General features: G+C 48.3%; 1 protein-coding gene across 35 annotated transcripts in view; it reads left to right on the top strand.

The window, feature by feature from the left end:
- IL1R1 (interleukin 1 receptor type 1) overlaps positions 1-18,630 on the top strand; it is an 85,701-nt gene that overhangs the window by 27,251 nt on the left and 39,820 nt on the right. For 8 of the 35 annotated variants that reach the window (XM_055399881.2, XM_055399877.2, XM_055399880.2 and 5 more), the window contains exon 1: positions 8,543-8,697. The exons of 4 other annotated variants lie outside the window; for them this stretch is intronic. Coding sequence is in view for 3 of the 31 variants with exons in the window: in XM_055399890.2 (XP_055255865.2) it covers positions 8,422-8,697; positions 9,259-9,315; positions 9,510-9,565 (389 nt within the window). In the remaining 28 variants the exon portion in view is untranslated. Of the gene's footprint in view, positions 1-4,982; positions 8,698-9,258; positions 9,316-9,509; positions 9,566-11,400; positions 17,827-18,630 lie in introns of those variants that run through there. 23 more of the 35 variants (XR_016038637.1, XR_016038635.1, XR_016038638.1 and 20 more) reach the window with 10 other exon arrangements.

Here is an 18,630-nt window from a genome sequence, read left to right as displayed (position 1 = left end):
ATACATGGTTCTAATCCCTGAAGATATTATATTTACCAGAGAAATAAAAAATATAGATATGAAATAGTTCCGGACAAAGCACTATATTTATGAATGTAAAGTAATTATGTTGTTGTTCAGTTGTTCAGTCATGTCCTACTCTTTGTGACCCCATGGACTGCAGCATGCCAGGCTCCTCTCTCCTCTACTATCTCCCGGAGTTTGCTCAAACTCAAGTCAGTTACTAATGTTTAAAATAACTTCATGTTTCTAGAGGCTACACGTATTGGGTAGCACAGATCTAGAGGAATACAAGAAGGCATCTTTGGTGCCCGTACAGAAGTCACGCTCAGAATCTTCTGTGTCTCCTGCCCAAAACTGGTCCCAAGTTTGGATCCTGAATCTTTTACGCAGTTATTGAGGAATTAAGATCATAGACTTCTACTATGGTCACTCTTGGGATGACTCAGGGCCCCATGGCATTGCCCTTCTCTGAGGTCAATACCAGCTATATTCTTGACCACAGGCTGAGCTCAGTAGGTCTAATCATCCCACAGTTGGGATGGCTCAGCATCATCCATCAAAGCTATTAATTTAGAGAGTTACTAATAAGAATGCAAGAGGCAAAGAAGGCATCTGTGGTCCAATGGCCTCATCTCCCAACCCTCGGACCCAGCTCCATCCTCCCTGGGGGCAAAGTGAACAGGGGTGACTTTTGGACAGCAGTTCACCAGATGCCAAGTTTTTGGCAAATTGTTTGTTTTGAGAAAAGACAAGAGAAAGGAATGGGTGAGTGTTAATATAACCTTTGGAAATTAGGGAAATGATTAGACAACTAGGCATTCTTGAGTCGGCCCAGATTTTCCTTCTGCTTCTGTTGTCAAAAGTCATGGCCTCGTCTTACTTGTCTAAGTATCTTTGCTGACAGAGGCTTACTTCTCACGGGTTGTACTATTTCTTGGAAAATCATTGAACAACAACACTAGAAACTAAATCATTCTTGCAGTTAGCATTTCCTGAAAAGTACAAGATTATAAGCTACTTCTCTTACTCTAAATAGTGTTCAGTTCAGTCGCTCAGTCGTGTCCAACTCTCCGCGACCCCATGAATCACAGCACGCCAGGCCTCCCTGTCCATCACCAACTCCCGGAGTTCACTCAAATTCATGTCCACAGAGTCGGTGATGCCATCCAGCCATCTCATTCTCGGTCGTCCCCTTCTCCTCCCGCCCCCAACCTTTCCCCGCATCAGAGTCTTTTCCTGTGAGTCAACTCGTCGCATGAGGTGGCCAAAGTATTGCAGTTTCAGCTTTAGCATCAGTCCTTTCAATGAACACCCAGGATTGATCTCCCTTAGAATGGACTGGTTGAATCTCCTTGCAGTCCAAGGGACTCTCAAGAGTCTTCTCCATCACCACAGTTCAAAAGCATCAATTCTTCGGCGATCAGCTTTCTTCACAGTCCAACTCTCACATCCATACATGACCACGGGAAAAACCATAGCCTTGACTAGACGGACCTTGGTTGGCAAAGTAATGTCTCTGCTTTTTAATATACTATCAAGGTTGGTCATAACTTTCCTTCCAAGGAGTAAGTGTCTTTTAATTTCCTGGCTGCAATCAGCATCTGCAGTGATTTTGGAGCCCCAGAAAATAAAGTCTGACACTGTTTCCACTGTTTTTCCATCTATTTCCCATGATGTGATGGGACCAGATGGCATGATCTTTGTTTTCTGAATGTTGAACTTCAAGCCAACCTTTTCACTCTCCTCTTTCACTTTCATCAAGAGGCTTTTGAGTTCCTCTTCACTTTCTGCCATAAGGGTAGTGTCATCTGAATAAATAGTGTATTTAAAGCTAAACCTATTTGACCATCTCATACCTCTCATTTTTCCTTTATTTGCTGGTGAGATAGATATTAAGGAACTCTGTGACTAGGCAGTGTTCAGAAGTGACGATGGAGAAGAGAGATCAGTGTCATTTTAATTCCGGGAGGTGCTGCAGGCTGGGCTGACTCGGTTCAGGCCATGGTTCAGGACGGGCCACGGAGAATCACGGCACATTCCTGAGTGTGGCCATTGCTTTGCTGGTCTGTTATTGTGCTACAAACTCAGTGTTAAAACAACTCATTATTATTATTATTATCACTCATGCTTCTGTGGGTTGAGGGGACTCAGCTGAGAGGTTTTCCTTTGGTGCCCCTCCTGGGTGTGTAGTCAGATAGCAGCTGACTAGAGTTGACTGGCTTAATATCCAGATGGCTCTCCCATGGCTGGGGTAGGTCCTGGCTCTCAGCTGGGGCTGTGGACTGGGGTACATCCATGTGGTCTTTACGGGGTTTAGGGTTTCTAATAGTGTGGCAGTCTCCGGAGAGTAATACTTCTTAACTAGGTAGCTTTGGGCACCAAGAGAGTCCTCCAAGAGACTCAGGAAGAAGCTGAAATGTTTCTGATGATCTTGTCTCAGAAGTCCCAGAATTCCATTCTACCTCATTTTATTGGTTGGAATTGGTTGAGTATGTCACTGATTTAAGGGGATGCCAGATTCAAGGGAAGGGAAAGCTGACTTTGCCTCTAAATTAGAGGAGGAGTAGAGAATTTTCATTCACCTTTAATATACTTGTTTAGTCGCTCAGTTGTGTCTGACTCTTTGGAACCCCATGGACTGTAACCCGCCAGGCTCCCCTGTCCATGGGATTCTCCAGGCAAGAATACTGGAGTGGGTTGTCATGCCCTCCTCCAGGGCATCTTCCCAAGCCAAGAATAGAACTGGCATCTCCTGTGTTGATAGGTGGATTCTTTACCAATGAACTGCTGGGAAATCCCTTTAATGTACTACAGTGATCATGTTGAAAGGAAGGAAACACTTAAATTAAATTGGCAGTTATATTCCAAAAGGATCAGAGGGTTGAGAGATTGCAATATCTGGATTTTGGAAGGTGCTTGGGGTGCTCGGGGAAAAGGGAAAGTGACCAATTCCAGAATCTTGTAGAAAACCAGTGATCCTGGGGCCATGTAGATTTACAAGGAAAGAACATTAGATTGAGAACCGTGTTTAAGGAAAGCAGTACTCTTGTTATGTATTTTGTGTATGACTAGGCACAAAAGGTTCGCTCAGCCCTTTTTCTTAATGATGCAGGGAAGTTGGTAACGGCCGCCTTTTAGATGGTGATAGATGACGCGGTCATTCGTGCTTTCGTAATGTGTGTTGAAGCAGTCACCAAGTCAGAGACAGCCTGGTATAAAAGAGAAGGCCCGCCAGTCCAGTTCTGCTAGGTTGCTAATAATTCTTGGAAGTTACTAAGGCAGTCGGCCATTGGAACTTGCTGTGTCCTTTCTGTGCTAACATGGCAAAACCCAGATACTGGGAGCCTGTGTGGCCATTTCCCTTCATTGAACAAGATGAAAGCTGCAGTTAGAACCAAGAGTTGGCAGCGCTGCCTGCCGTGTGTGTCTTTTCTTCTTCACAAAGGAGGTTATGTGTATGTGTGTGCGTGCTCAGTCGTGTCTGACTCTTTGCAACCCCATGGACTAAAGGCCACCAGGCTCCTCTGTCCATGGGATCTTCCAGGCAAGAATACTGGAGTGCATGTCCATTTCCTCCTCCAGAGGATCTTCCTAATCCAGGGGTTGAACCTGTGTCTCTTGCATCTCCTGCATTGGCAGTGGATTCTTTTAGCACTGTGCCCCCTGGGAAGCACACAAGGCAAGGTAAGAAGTAGTTTCTTGTCCGTGGAAGTTTTCTGACATTTTATACTTTCTCCCCAGCTCTCCTCTTCTAGTTCACGTGTAGCTGTCTGATTGGTAAAAGTCTTAACAATCAGAGGAACTTGAGTAGAAAGATGATCACAGAAATTTCCATGTCAGGAGGAAGTTTTTCATTCTAACAATTTTTAAATTAAGAAAGTAAAGGAAAAATTGACCTAAAGAAATGAGTACACGTTCATTCCTTGGGCACTTAACAGTGAGTCCAGCTTGATGAATGCTGGCTGTTTGTACTGAGCTCGTGATTGACTTCAGAGCCATTGGTCTCCACTGGCTTCTTGTCCAGTTTCACGAGGGCACTGGGATGTCCATCGTCCATCTGAACTTGTGGAACTTGCGCTCATTGTGGAGTGGTGGTGCCGAGACCATCGCTGATACGCAGCTTCTTCCCTCCCTGAAGAGTCGGAACTGGAGGAAACGCCATCACTGCTCAGGCCCAGAGGACTCAGAACAGTGGGCAGCAGCTCATCGGCGCTGTGCTTATTGACACCACTGCTGCTGCCACTATGTAAGTGGGAGGGCCCGTCACTGCCGGGGGGCAGCAGGTGGCAGGAAGTTCCTTGTGCTTCTCCTCAGGCTCCCTGCTAATACTGTGGGCCCGGATGCTTGCCCGTCCCACTGCCTTCATCAGAAGAGCCATGTCCTTCTGGAGAAGAAACTTTTACACATATGTGTAAACTTTACATGTAAACTACTTATGTAGAGAAAGGGAGCCTCCAACCCTTTAAAGCTATGAAGCTGCCGTGACAGGACGTAGAGACATAGATTTAAACAGTCATTATTTGGAGGCCAGTGGGTGGAAATGTGTGAACAGAGCAAGAAAGCTAGAAGGAAGCCCATCTAGGACAGTGGTTTCTAAACCTCTCTCAGGGAACACTGTGGTTCTGTGAACACTTACTGGCAGTCTCATCAGTAACAACAAAAAGAAAACAGGCGTAGCCAGTCACAGAGGCCCCTTCTGCGAACATGTAATTTTTGAAAAACTTTTCCATGGCTGAAGTCAGCTTAGCGCGCGAAGCCTCATTTCCATCTGATGCCAGGAAAAAAAAATCTTGGCAATGCAGAGTTGTTTAGTCTGCACTGGGTTACGGCTCAGTCTCTTTGCGTAACCTAAGAGAATCTGTTCAGAACTCTTCCCTCTTCAAGCAGTTTGTTTTCCTCTGGACTGTAACTGGGATTCTTTGGACGTGATGGAGGTGGAGGTAGGGAAAGCTTGCGGCCGGGGTCCGGATAAGGGTTCTGCCTGAAGGTCATTCTCTGGATTTACATCCTCGAGTAGAGATTGAGCTTGCTCTGCTGGTCCCCACCTGTGCCAGCTCATCTCAGCCCCCCTGATGTCCCCTTGGAGGGTCTGGGACTCTGAACACTGGACCTAGTGAGGCAGCCTGGCCCAGACCCAGCATTTCTGTTGTCCAGCTGCCCCTTGGCCTGGGCCATGTTGGACCCCAGACTTGCAACGACATGAGTGGTGTCCAGGGCTACACCTTGGGGAGCCCAGGGATTCTGGTCTCTTCCAGGGTCCCCTCAAGCCTCCTCTTTTGTTTGGTGACAGAGGACAGTGGGGTGCTGAGTCACCTCTCAGTGACTGTCCAGGGTCAGTAAACACCAGGCAGCTCTTCTCTGCTTTCCTTCTCACCTCCTGCTGAACGCTGCTCCTCTGGGTGGGAGAAATACCTTGCGCTCTTTACACAAATGTACGTCCTTCTGAACTCGATGGTTTATGATATAAATGAGAGGCTCAGAGTTCACCAACACTTTAGCTTTGGGGAGTCAAGGAAACAAGCACATAAAGTTCCCTCTTTAGAGCTGTCAAGTCTGGTGGTAATGTTCACAATGGACAATCCTTCAACGTGTCATGCCTCATTGGCCATGGGCAGCGTCTTGTGTTTCAGGCCACGAGAGCATGCTGTACCAGTTGACCAGGTGCTGTTTCTTTCATGCATTGTAAGACGTTCCTCCTAAAGAGGGTCACGTGATCTGAGGAGCTTGATGGGTTGGAAAGAGACTGAAAATTCTCAGGGAATACAGTCTCTCTTAGACTTCCCTGTAGCTCAAATGGTAAAGAATCTGCCTGCAATGCAGGAGACCAGGGTTCGATCCCTGGGTTAGGAAGTACCTCTAGAGAAGGAAATGGCAATCCACTTCAGTATTCTTGCCTGGAGAATTCTATGGACAGAGAAGCCTGCCAGGCTACAGTCCATGGGGTCGCAAAGAGTCAAACACAACTGAGCGACTAACACACACAGTCTCTCTTAAGGAAGGTGGTCCAGGGGATAGCAGACAGTCAAGTCTCCCAAGTGAGAGTCTCAGAGATGGGAGGGGAGTGAGGGACACACACTCCAGAAGCGTTCTGTTGTTTCTGTTGCTCACACACTTGTGTCACACTACATGTGTCATTATTTTCATAAGAGGTCTCTGACCTAAAGTATACCCTGCATCTACAGCATCTGTGTGACGCTGAGACCAGAGCAGACAGTGACTTAGGTGACAGTCTCCACCTTCTGAAGCCTCCAACCCAGGGTGGACCAGGGCAGGTGGACACACCTGTTACCTAGGAAACAGAGGGAGGAGGAGCCAGGGAAGGCATTCAGCACAGCTGAGTGAGGGAGATGATGAATTCAGGATCCCAGCAGAACAGTGGTCACAGGTGAGAAGGGCAGACCTTCAGGTCTCATCCCCACAATGAGGGGCTGTTTGAGGGTCCTGCATGGGTCTAGGGGCCCAGGCATCTAGCAGAACAGCTGGGGTAGGGGTTTGTGGGAGGCATCAGAACATAAAGAAAAATGAAAATGTAATTATTATTTCTACATGATTGCACAAATCAATTTTACTTTCTACTTGTAAATGACTTTAAACACTTCCATTGCATAAACAGTAAGACAGTTGTATCACTTCTGGGCTAGTTTTGCGGTGTTGAGCTGGTCCCCCCGTGTCAGTTTCATTAAATGCCATTCAGACACATGCAATGAAGCAGTTTCAAGTGGATGATGCAGAGAATCGGCAGCACTGTAGAAGTCTGGACACACACTTGTTTGCAATCCTGCACACACGTTGCAATCACCCAGGTCTATGGTGACACATTGTTGTTCAGTCTCTAAGTAGTTCTGACTCTCTGCAACCCCATGGACTGCAGCACGCCAGGCTTTGAGTTTGCTCAAACTCATGTCCATCGAGTGTGTGATGCCATCCAACCATCTCATCCTCTGTCGTCACCATCTCCTCCTGCCTTCAATCTTTCCCAGCATCAGGGGCTCTTCCACTGAGTCAGCTCTTTGCATCAGGTGGCCAAATTGTTGGCAGCTTCAGCATCAGTCCTTCCAGTGAATATTCAGAGTTGATTTCCTTTAGGATTGACTGGTTTTATCTCCTTGCAGTCCAAGGGACTGCTGTGGCACTAGTGGTAAAGAAATCGCCTGCCAATGCAGGAGACCTCAGAGACAAGGGTTTGATCCTGGGTCAGGAAGATCCCTTGGAGGAGGACATGGCAACCCACTACAGTATTCTTGCCTGGAAAATTCCATGGACAGAGGAGCCTGGCAGGCTACAGTCCATGGGGTTGCAAAAACCTGAACAAGACTGAAGCGACTTAGCACACATACACTGGAGCTTTCAAAATTCTGTTATTTGGGTCTCAGCCGCAGAGATTCTGATGACGCTGATCTGAGCATCAGCAGTCCAGATCCTCTTGGTGATTCTAACATGCAAGTTGGGTTTTGAGACCCGTCAACCTAAATGGGAATTCACTACGAGATGGGACACGTGATGAGTTCTCATAATGCTTTATCACTAGCCCCAGATTGAAGCCTGTTCCTCCAAGAAAGAGGAACCATAGAAACTCTGGAACCAGATAAAAGAAAAAGAAAAAAAAAAAAAAAAGGAAAAATATCATCATTTGTGGTCACAAGGCAGGCATTAGGGCAGAAGAGCTGTGGCTGCTGGATGGTTTATGCTTTCCTCCATCTCAGAATTATCTGGGGCAGCTGAGGTTAACTCAGTTCCTGAGTTTCTGATGTGGATATCAAGAGATGGGTGAGGGACACCAGCGTCTGCCCAGGCGGGAAGGGATACAGGAAGGGGTGGTGTGTTCTATTAGGAAGGAAACAATCATCGTTGACTCCGTGTCTCCTGGGAGGTCGGCCTGTGAAGTCCTCAAAACAAGTTGGGGGCCAGTCACTCGCTGGAGGCACAGATTGGAAAGGGAAGGGTTGCTTGGAACCAAGGGGGTGCACTGGGACCTCAGTCTCCGCCCTCCGCCCACCTTCCCCACGGAGGTGTAGGTGTGACCCATTCATTGCACTCCTCTGGGTTCAAAACGAACTTAAGTGAGTTTTAAGCTTAAAAGCCCAAGAGGTCTGGCCAAGAAGTCTGATATCAAGATTGGACCACATGCACTGCTGTTCTCTCGTCCGGGTGCGTACGAGTAACAATAAAAGCAGCAGGTGATTTGTGGAGCATCAACTCTGCGCCTGGCCCCAGGTTTACGGGGCATTAGCGCCTTGAATCCCCCCAACTGCTCCATGAGGTGGGTGCTGTTACGATCCCTTTTCGCAGTAGAGGAAACGGCGGTTCAGAGAAGTTCAACAAAGCGCCTGAGGCTGGCTGAAGGTCAGGCTGGGGGACGGGAGAGTCCCTGGGGTCGAGAGCTCTGCTGGAAATGGTGCCCAGGGGTGGGGGACATCCATGGGCCGAGCTCACAGTGAGTCGTCCGCTCTCTGTCCCGAGGGGCGCGCGGCCGCCGTCCAGGGTCCTGCGCGGGATGCCGAGGGGAGGGCGGCGCCGGAAGGGGCCGGCGGTCTCCCGGCCCCGCCCCAGCGGAGACCGAGCTGGAGCCGCGCCCGGGCGCGAGGCGGAGCCGGCAGGGAGTGCGGGTCCCGTCCGGACCGCGGGGATGTGATGCGCCGGCTCCCAGGGCGCCTCCGCCCGCCCGGCCTCCCACACGCGACCGCCGGGAGCCAGGTAGGAGCGCTGGGGGCGAGCTTGGGGACGGGGGACGACTGTCGCTTTGGCACCTTCGCGCGGGCGTCCCCTTTCCCTGCACAGCGCGCAGAAAGCCAGCGTCCTTTATCTTACTCTTGGTTGTCAGTTTGTCTTGTAAGAAGGTGATGGCGGTTTAATCTGTGTTTTGTTCTTTTTGCGGGGAGGGTGGTGGTTTTTATTCCTGTGTGAACCAGAAGTGAAAACTGTTCAAATCTGTCTTTGGGGAACTTGGCAGTCTTTCTGGAGCTTTATTCTAGGGTGTGTCTGTAAATTGCTTGCAGGCGTTTTAATCCGGCCAAGTTGAACTGGTTTGGGAGTGGCCCTCCTAGGGATTTGGGCAGGAAAGGGTTGTCTCCTGGAGGAGATAGTTATGAATGCCCTAAACACCGTGGGGAAGGGGAACTTGTGGCTCCTCCAGATGAAGGTTGACACTGAGTGGTGTAGCTGCAGACACTGGGATGACACTCATTCACAACAGGCATGCACAGCACTGTACAGTTTATAACGCCCTTTATACTTACTGCTCTTTTATCCTCCCAGCAGTCTCCTGAGAGACACACAATTATCACCCTCCTGTTACAGCAGAGGAAACGGAAGGTTAGATGGGGTGATTAACTTGGTGGAGGGCTGGCACCCAGAAGGAGACAGACCTCTGGACTCCCCATGCTATGTGCTAAGGCCCTCAGTCATGTCTGACTCTCTGCGGCCCCATGGACCAGCTGGTTGGGCTTCTCTGTCCGTGGGATTCTACAAGCAAAAATACTGAAGTGAGTTGTCATTCCCTTCTCCAGAGGATCTTCCCGACCCAGGGATCAAACCTGTGTCTTTGTGTCTCCTGCATTGGCAGGTGGGTTCTTTCTTATCTATTTTATATCCTATTCAGCACTTCATTTAGTATTTTGTAGTCATACCCCCTGGTGGCTCAGATAGTAAAGAAGCTCCCCATGATGCAGGAGACCTGGGTTCGATCTCTGGGTCGGGAAGATCCCCTGGAGAAGGGAATGGTGACCCACTCCAGTATTCTGTCTAGAGAGTTCCATGGACAGGGAGCCTGGCAGGCTACAGTCCATGGGTTCACAAACAGTCAGACATGACTGAATGACTAAACAACAGTTTACTTAACAAGTGTTTATCGAGTGTCTACTGTGTGCCGGGTACTCTTCTATAATAAGTACTGAGGATAGAGTAGTGAACAAGATGGATGCTAATCGCTGTCCTTGACTGGATAGGAGTCTGCTTGGTGAAGTAGAGGACATTGGAGGTCTCTCTGCCTAATGGGATTGTTGGAGGTTTGTCCCTGTGGACAAGGTGTGCTTGTCCTTGGCGTCACTCGGTACACTCTCTCGGCTGTACTCCTGGACAGGGTCAGATGGAGACCCTGTGACTGGGCTGCATCCGTGGCAGGTGTGTCCACCTGGAAGCAGGCAGAGAGGCTGTGGAGAGCATCTCACTGATCACAGAGGCAAAGTTGGACAATTGCAGTAAAGCTCCCATAGCCCTGGGGTTAGGGAAGCACAGAGGTTATTCTTATGCTGTTAATACGTGACAAACTCAAAGTGAACACACCGCTTTGAAGGACAGGAGTCGTTAGGGACCCTGCCTCCTGTTGCTTCCTGTCTGCTGCTGTCAGCCGGCAGTTGCCTGTGTTTTCCTGTCTTCCAGGGTGTCAGATGGGCTGACAGGATCTGCACTGTGAGCAGCTTTGCCGCCCTTGAACCCCATTACGTGCTGGGCCCCAGGCAGTGGTGTTGCAGCCTCCTGGCTGTGGCACGTGGGAACTTGCAGAGTGATCTCACTGAGTGTGGGAAGGGGCTGGCTTCCCCAGGGCTGTGGGTCACCAGCATACTTTGGAGTTCAGCACCATGAGTTAAAAATAGGAAGAAAGCGAAACAACGGTGGAGACAAGGACGTCCCTGGTGGTCCCATGGTTAAGACGTCACCTTCCAAGGCAGGAGGTGTGGGTCTAATCCCTGGTCAGGGGAGCTAACATCCCACATGCCAGAGGGCCAAAAAACCAAAACATAAAACAGAAGCAATGTTGTAATAAATTCAGTAAAGATGGTACACATCAAAAAAATTTTAAAGTGGAGATAAAGTGAAATCTAGAAATGTATAAAAGGTAAAGCTTGATGAACTATGTAGTTTTTAAAATTGAGGTATAGTTGATACACAGTAATTGAGGTATACAGCAAGGTGATCCAATTATTCAACTATTCAGTTTGCAGATTCTTTCCTATTTTTTTAATTTATTTTTAATTGGAGGATAATTGCTTTACAGTGTTGTGTTTTCTTCTGCGATACAACAGCATGAATCAGCCGTAAATATTTATATGTCCTGTCCCTCTTGAATCTTCCCCCGGCCCTACACCCATTATGGTTTATCACAGGATATTGAGTAAAGTTTGCTGTGGTATACAGTAGGTCATTGTTGTTTATTTTATAGTTATTAGTGTGTACCTTACGGGCTTCCCTGGTAGCTCAGACGGTAAAGAATCGGCCTGCAGTGCAGGCCATCTGGGTTCAGTCCCTGGGTTGGGAAGACCCCTGGAGAAGGGAATGGGAACCCACTCCAGTGTTCTCACCTGGGAAATCCCATGGACAGAGGAGCCTGGTGGGCTGCAGTCCCTGGGGTCTCAGAGGGCTAGGTGCAGCTGAGCGACTCACATTTTCACTCTCTTTCAGTGTGTACCTTATTGGGTGACCCCAGTGGGGCTGCAGGAACAGAAGAAAGCTCAGTGCTCCGTCCTGCCGGCTTCTCAGCACCGCCCAGGGCACTCTCAGCACTGCCGGATGGGACTGCAGCGCAAACTAACAGGCAACTCAGAGTGTGCCCGGGGCACTGGTGTTCCTAGAGTCCCCGGGGTAGTTCTAACGAGTAGCTGAGGCCGACAACACCAACACGTTTTCCTGCAGGCACTGGGAAAGAGGACGCCTGGCATAGCACAGCCTCCTGTGTCTTCAAGAGGAGAAAGAAGCGCTCAGGAGATGCAAAAGCATTCCTGGTAGAGAGAAGCAGGCACTCGCTCCTGAAAGTCCCCATTTAAGAGGCACAAAGAGCAAGTTTTAGGCCATCTCTCAAATGACCCCCACTAAAGTGCAGTTTGGTAGCTGGGTTTCAGGGGGACTCAGGGTGCTGTTGATGGAGGAGCAGCTTGGCATTCTAGGCTCCCCACAGCTGGCTTCCCAAACCAGAGAACTCGTGAAGTGAAAGTGTCAGTCAATGGTGTTTGGCTGTTTGCAACCACCTGGACTGTAGCCCACCAGGCTTCTCTGTCCATGGGATTCTCCAGGCAAGAATACTGGAATGTGTTGCCACGCCCTAGTCCAAGGGATCTTCCCAACCCAGGGATCCAACCCAGGTCTTCTGCATTGCAGGCAGATTCTTTACCATCTGAGCCCCTAGGGAACTCATGGATCCCTGGAAATACAGCCAATGGCTCCTGACCAAGAGTCAAATTGAGTCAGATGCTATCACTTTAGACCGGTCCTTCTCACCTCACTCAAAACCAAATATTCCCCCCCTTTTTCTTTCTTTTTTATTTTTTAAATTATGAAAGTATGATAACACAGGTACAGGACACTTGGAAAATACAGAACAAAACTACATATAGTTACACTATAAATTACAATTATTTTTTAAGTAGATAAATTAATATTTTTAGTTGGAGTGTCAATATCAAATTCTCAAAAATTAATAGAATGAATAGGAGATTAGAAGGAAAAGTAGGCTTGTAAAGCACTATGAACCAATTCAACATAATGAAGATTTATACAGTTTCTGCACAACAGCAGCATAAAAATTCTATTCAAGTTCCCGTTGACTATAAATCAGGAGACACTGGCATATGTCCAGGAACATAAAATAAGGTGTAAAAATTTCATGGTCTAAACGAATACTCCCTTTTCATGAAAATATTTAAACCCCCCCCTTACAATTCTGAATTGATGTAATAAAACTTAGCTACAACATAATTTCCAAATAATACAGTAGTGTATGTAAGGAATAAGTAAAGTAATTTGGGTTAAAATGATGTATTTTGGTGTGTGGATGCTTGGGTAGGGCCAGACTGGTCTGATGAAGTCAATGGTGCTTTATGCAGACGCCTGCCCGTGTAGCCTGGAGCTGACACATTGTCCACACACTCCTAGGTCTGAGTGATGGAAGGCCAGTCTTCCCTCCGTTTTCACAGTGATTGCATCCCAGGAAAGTTCAGTGTCTATGAAACCGTGCCAGCAAAATGTATTTTATCCCAGTGGAGGATGGAGTAGGGGTGCCAGGTTCCCAAAGTGGTAAATGATGCTTCTGTCAGCATGAAGGTCTGTGGGAGCCTGGAATTTAAGCAGGGTGAGGGGCAGGTCTTCACTGTTGGGTGGGAGGGTGCTATTCCAGACGTGTGGCATCCATGGTCTCTGCCACTAAATGACCACCCAGAGAGTCCCCTTCCCCCACAGTTTCCAAAATGCTCCCCTGAGGGGCTTGCTGAGAACCACTGCTTTCGCTGCATCGGTTGGTAGTAAGTAATGAAAGCAGGTGTACGCCCTGAAATAGCAAGGCACCGATGGTAGCAGAAGCTTCCCAGGTGACTCAGTGGTAAAGAACCTGCCTGCCAGTGTAGGAGACAAGGGTTCAGTCCCTGGGTCAGGAAGATCTCCTGGAGAAGGACTTGGCAACCCACTCCAGTATTCTTGCTTAGAGAATCCCATGAACAGAGGAGCCTGGCAGGGGCTGCAGAAGAGTTGGACACGACCTAGAGACTAAGCAACAAGAACAGTAGCAGGTGTGAGCTGGCCATTGGGGGTACACGTGCAGTAGCTGTCAGAAGGTTGTAGAGGAGATGATAGAAATCAGCCTGGTGGGGCCATATGCGTTACTGGGAGGTGACTGCTCAGAGGCTCACAGGAACTTCAGAGGAGATGGAAATGGAAATGTCTGTATCCTGATGGGGGTGTTTCTGCTGTCTGCAGTTGTCCTGGTTTGTGGGATTGTAGACTTAAGATTTGTTGTGTGTTTCACTGTGTGCATGTTTTACTTCAGTAAGAATAAACCCCAGAAGTGAAAACGCTGAAAGATTCTTGCAGAGACTGTCTGGTCCTCTGAGACTCATCTGTGGACCCCACTCTGGGAAGCGGGACTGTTCTCACCTGAGCAGGAGCCAGGTGGTGCTCGAGGCATCTTCTCTCTCTCTGTCAACTCTGCAAGTCTCGTGTGGCCGCTTTCGGTCTCAGAGCCTTTGGCAAGTGTCTGGGTTGGGGCTATGCCGGAGGATAAGATGCTGGAAGGGGCGAGGCAGTGTGCTTAACACATTATTGACCAGAGACATAGCAAAACGCCTTTTGTTACCCAGATGTTGGAGACCTTTCAATATTCACTTACATAACAATGTGCAGGCCACAGGCATTAGTTTCTGCAGAAGTCCCGGTCGATAGATTAAAAAGGCACCAGGGATGGAGACCAGGGTCACTTCCATCACTCAGTCTGGTTTCTCTCATCCAGGAGCCCGAGGAAGGCAGAGTGGAGACCTTGCCAAACTCCAGCCTGGCGGTCAAGGGTGTTCCTGTCTGTAGCCCGCTTGTGACAGTAATCACTTCCCTCCATGCCCCGTTTTCACCTCTTCCCTGAAAACCCACGCGACATCACCAGTATGGAGCTGTGTAGGAGCAGAATAGCTTAGGATTCCTAGCAACTCCGGAAACCTCTGTGGCTTTTTACTTTATCTTCATGTCCTGTTTGCCATATCCTTATGATAGAAACCAAAACCTTTCCTTTCCCTGTTTGTTGGGTAACTAAGTCAGTTCTGTGAGCTGCACTTTTGGATCTGTCTGCTGATGGGAAGCTTGCCAGTATCTCCGGGGTTTTTGGACTTTGGGGATTTGGGGGCGGATGTGTATTCCTGCCGCCTCTGGTGGGATGGTTTTGTTCGGTCAGAGTCGTGGAAGGCTCTTTCTCGGGGGAGGATCGGCGACAGCCATGCCGGTCTTGTGGTCGAGGTTTAGGGCGTGTCGCTCGTCTCTGCGGAACGGGGGCAGTCGTGGCACTCGGGAGCTCACTGTGGGGACCCCTGGCGGACACATCCAAGTTCTTCCCGGCGCAGAGCCCGCCTGGGGCCCTCTCTGTCCTCGAGGTTCGTGTCCAGCCTTGTGGGTGTGTCGGGGGGCTGAGGAGAGGGGACTGTGGTGCTTACCCAGGACAGTGCCTCTCAGATTTTACCTCCAAAACGTTCCTCTTGGAAAATCAAGAGTGGATGCTCGGCTGAGCATGCCACGATGTCACCTTAAGGGACGGTTTTTTGTCTCATGTTTTATCTCTTGGAGACTTTTTGTTTCATGACATAGTCCTATATCCTCTAATATAAAAATTACTAATATAAAATAATCTGTAATTAATTTTATATTAATATAAATGTTTATGTTAATATAAGTTATTGATACCTATTAATATAAAAGTTTATAGTATATTTAAATATATATTTGAATTACATTTAATTTATTATTTTATATTAATATAAAATCTTGTATTAATTTATGTATTATATAAATATAACATTTTATGTTACTATAAAATAATAAATGTAATTCATTTTATATTACTATAAAAACTGCCCCCAGAAAATCCTCGTGGAGAATCATTGCTGCAGAAAGATAGACACTGAGCTCCCTGGCCGTTGGCAGCTTCTCTCTGGGACTTTGCTTTTAAGAAAGACTGGTGTAAACGTAGAATTCTAAAGTATTTTCCACCATCATGTAGTTCTCTGGCTTTATAAGTTCTTTTACTGCTTTGTCTTTAAAACTGACATTTTCAGTCTTAATATTGACTGTTTAATAGCTGGCTGAATGCTTGTTATGGGCTTCATTTTAATAGCATAATCCATTCCCCACGCATGTTTCTACTAATTTTCCATAGAGCATGTGGGTGGTGACATTTCATAAGCTAAAGAGTCTGCTTTATAGTCTTTGCTTTCCCTGGGGACTCATATACTGTCTCTTTTTGTTATAGGTGAATTAGTTAGAATGTCATTCTCTATTTCTCCATTATGTCAGGCATACATGTAGGCTGTGTCTGTTACTGTTTGGGATGAGAAGTCATATTAAGTGATTCTGTCTGTGTCTGTACAGGGAGACACAAAGTTTACATGGAGATGCTCAGTGTGGAGAGTGAGTTCGCATGAAGTGGAAACATGGAAAGTCCCATTAGGATTTCCTTCTTTTGGCTCAGCTGGTAAAGAATCCGTCTGCAGTGTGGGAGATCTGGGTTTGATCCCTAGGTTGGGAAGATACCCTAGAGAAAGGAATGACAACCCATTCCAGTATTCTGGCCTGGGGAATTTCATGGACTCAGTAGTCCATGGGGTCACAAAGAGTCAGACACAACTGAGCGACTTTCACTTCCCTTCCCTTCTGTATTTAGCGGCGGAGCCACTTCAGGTCCCTGGAAGAGGGAGGGGCTCCTTAGGGCCACAAATTGTCTCCTTGGGTTTCTGCAGAAACTTCCCTTAAACTCGGATAGGATAGAACCCACCCAGGCCCTCTATTTTTTGTTTGTTTGGTTTTGGTTTTGTGGCATGTGGACTCTTAGCTTCCCCGACCAGGAATTGAACCTGTGCCCCCCCACCCCACCCCACAGTGGGAGCACAGAGTCTTAACCATTGGTGTGGTGTGTGTGCTTGGGCATATCTGACTCTTTGTGATTCCAAGGACTGTAGCCCACCAGGCCACTCTGTCCACGGGATTCTCCAGGAGATCTTCCCATCTAGGGATTAAACCTGTGTCTCCCGCATCTTCTGCATTTGCTGGCGTATTCTTTACTACTGAGCCACTTGGGAAGCCTTAAGCGCTGGACCATCAGGGAAGTCCCCCAGACCCCGTCCTTTGGGGGCTTCTGCCTTGCTTATCAGCCGGCCACAGGCCTCTGCATGGCCAGGAGTCTTAGAGCTTAGAGGATGGTCCAGAACCCAGGAGCCCTGGGATTCCCTGGCCAGATAGCCTGCCCTCGGGTTCCAGGGTGGACGCAGGCCTCTTGCCTGGTAGTCCTCTGTAGACTCCACCGCCGGAGGGCCTCCCTGGTCTGCATAGTGGCCAGGGCTGTGTGCGGGGTGGGAGAGGGGTGGGGATGTCTGCCTTCGGGCAAGCTAAGGGCCCCCACAGTTTGAGATGGAGCTGGGGGCAGGCCGGGGAGTCAGGCTTGGAGCTTACTGTGGATAGAACCCCCCTGAACCCCACGCAGCAGTGCCACCTGTAGACCCTGTATGGACAGTGCAGCCCAGACACACGCGTGTCTTCCTGCATTGTCTGTGTATGTCTGCCGTGTGTGTGCCTGCCGAGTGTGTGTCCGCTGTATGCCACCTTAGCCTCTGCATGCCTGGCTTCTGTCCTGGAAGACAAGATTCACAATGAGGGGGAATTCCTCAGAAACAAGAAGGAAATTCCTCAAGAATAAGAAGGCCTTAATAGTAATAGATTCTTTATGGCCACAAGGTGGGAGCAACTGTCCGCTCCCCCTGCGTTGGGACTCTGGGCCTTGAGGAAACCCCTTTGGTTCTTATGACAGCACCCCTACCCCCACCATGTCTCTTTTCCATTGCACTGGGTGTGCAGTTTCTTACAGTGACAGGAAGGCGCTATGGATGACGCCTGTCATTCCCAGAAGTAGAGCTTTCCGTGGGGCCAGTATGTTCACTGTAAATTCCGATACTTAGTCTCTGCTCTTAATTTAGCTCACACTGAAGTTTCTGGATCTAGTCGGAAATTGCTTTATGCCTCAGATTTTCATTTTCACCTTGTCTTTAATAAACCTGTAGCTGTGTCTGTATTTTCCATGGACCACCTAGTTATGCTGTGATGTGCTGGTTTCCAGATGTTGTCCCCAAGAAGCGATGGCGGCTCTGCTTGGGGAGCTCATGATGGCTCGTGGTTTCAGGGGGTGTCGTAGAAAGCTGTGCCCTGTTTTCACTCCTGATGCACCTGTCCTGGAGTGATGGAGGGGGTGACTGGCTGAGGCTTCCGGCCACCCCGCCCCTCCGTGACTGCCCTGGGCCAGACAGTACCCTGGGTGCCCCAGTGCACTGTGGCGCCTCTGCGCATCAGCTGGGAGCTGCTATGGAGACTGCTTCAGTGAGTCTGGGGAATCTCATACATAATAAAGGCAGGGGTGGGGGCGCTCGTTCATTTCCTGGGGGGGTTAATCATCTTATTTTATGTGGAAAATTCACCTGAGAAATACCGTGGGGGGATAAATCAGTGGCTGTAGATATTTTGTAAAATGATACTTTTTATTTATTTTTCTTTATCGGTGTTTTGCTGCTTTACAGTGTTGTTAGTTTCTGCTGTCCAGCAAAGTGAGTCAGCTATACGGAGTCTTTTTCGGATTTCCTTCCCATTTAGGTCACCGCAGAGCACTGAGTAGAGCTCCCTGTGCTGTACAGCAGGTTCTCGTTAGTCGTCTGTTTTGTACACAGTATCGATAGTGTGTCTATGTCAACCCCAAGCTCCCAGTTCCTCCCACCCGTTTCTTCCCTTGGTATCCATACATTTCTTCTCTGTATCTGCGTCTGTGTTTCTGGTTCGCAAATAAGTTCATCTGTATCATTTTTCTAGGTTCCACATATGTGTGTCAATATGTTAAAAGCAGCAAGGAAAAAGCAACAAATAACAAATAAAAGGATATATTGAATTTTATTACAAATTGATTTCAGAACACCATTTTTTAAATCTTTGCTGAGTTTCCTCTGGATAAGGGGGGTGATGCTGACCCAGAATTCCTTGTGACATTGAAGTGCTCCATCTCCAGTCCAGTTCCTGCTCCCCAGTCCCTCGGACCTCCTGCCCCCTCCAGCTGTGAGCCTTTGTCCCACGCCTTAAGCACTGGTCCACCTTCTCCCGGGCAAGTCTCAGCCATCTCCAGCCCCCAGGGATGGC

Source organism: Moschus berezovskii, chromosome 11 (assembly GCF_049115385.1).
Source record: "Moschus berezovskii isolate FMDL1 chromosome 11, NW_MosBer_1.0, whole genome shotgun sequence".
NCBI lineage: Eukaryota > Metazoa > Chordata > Mammalia > Artiodactyla > Moschidae > Moschus > Moschus berezovskii.
This window is presented reverse-complemented; position numbering and strand designations above follow the sequence as displayed.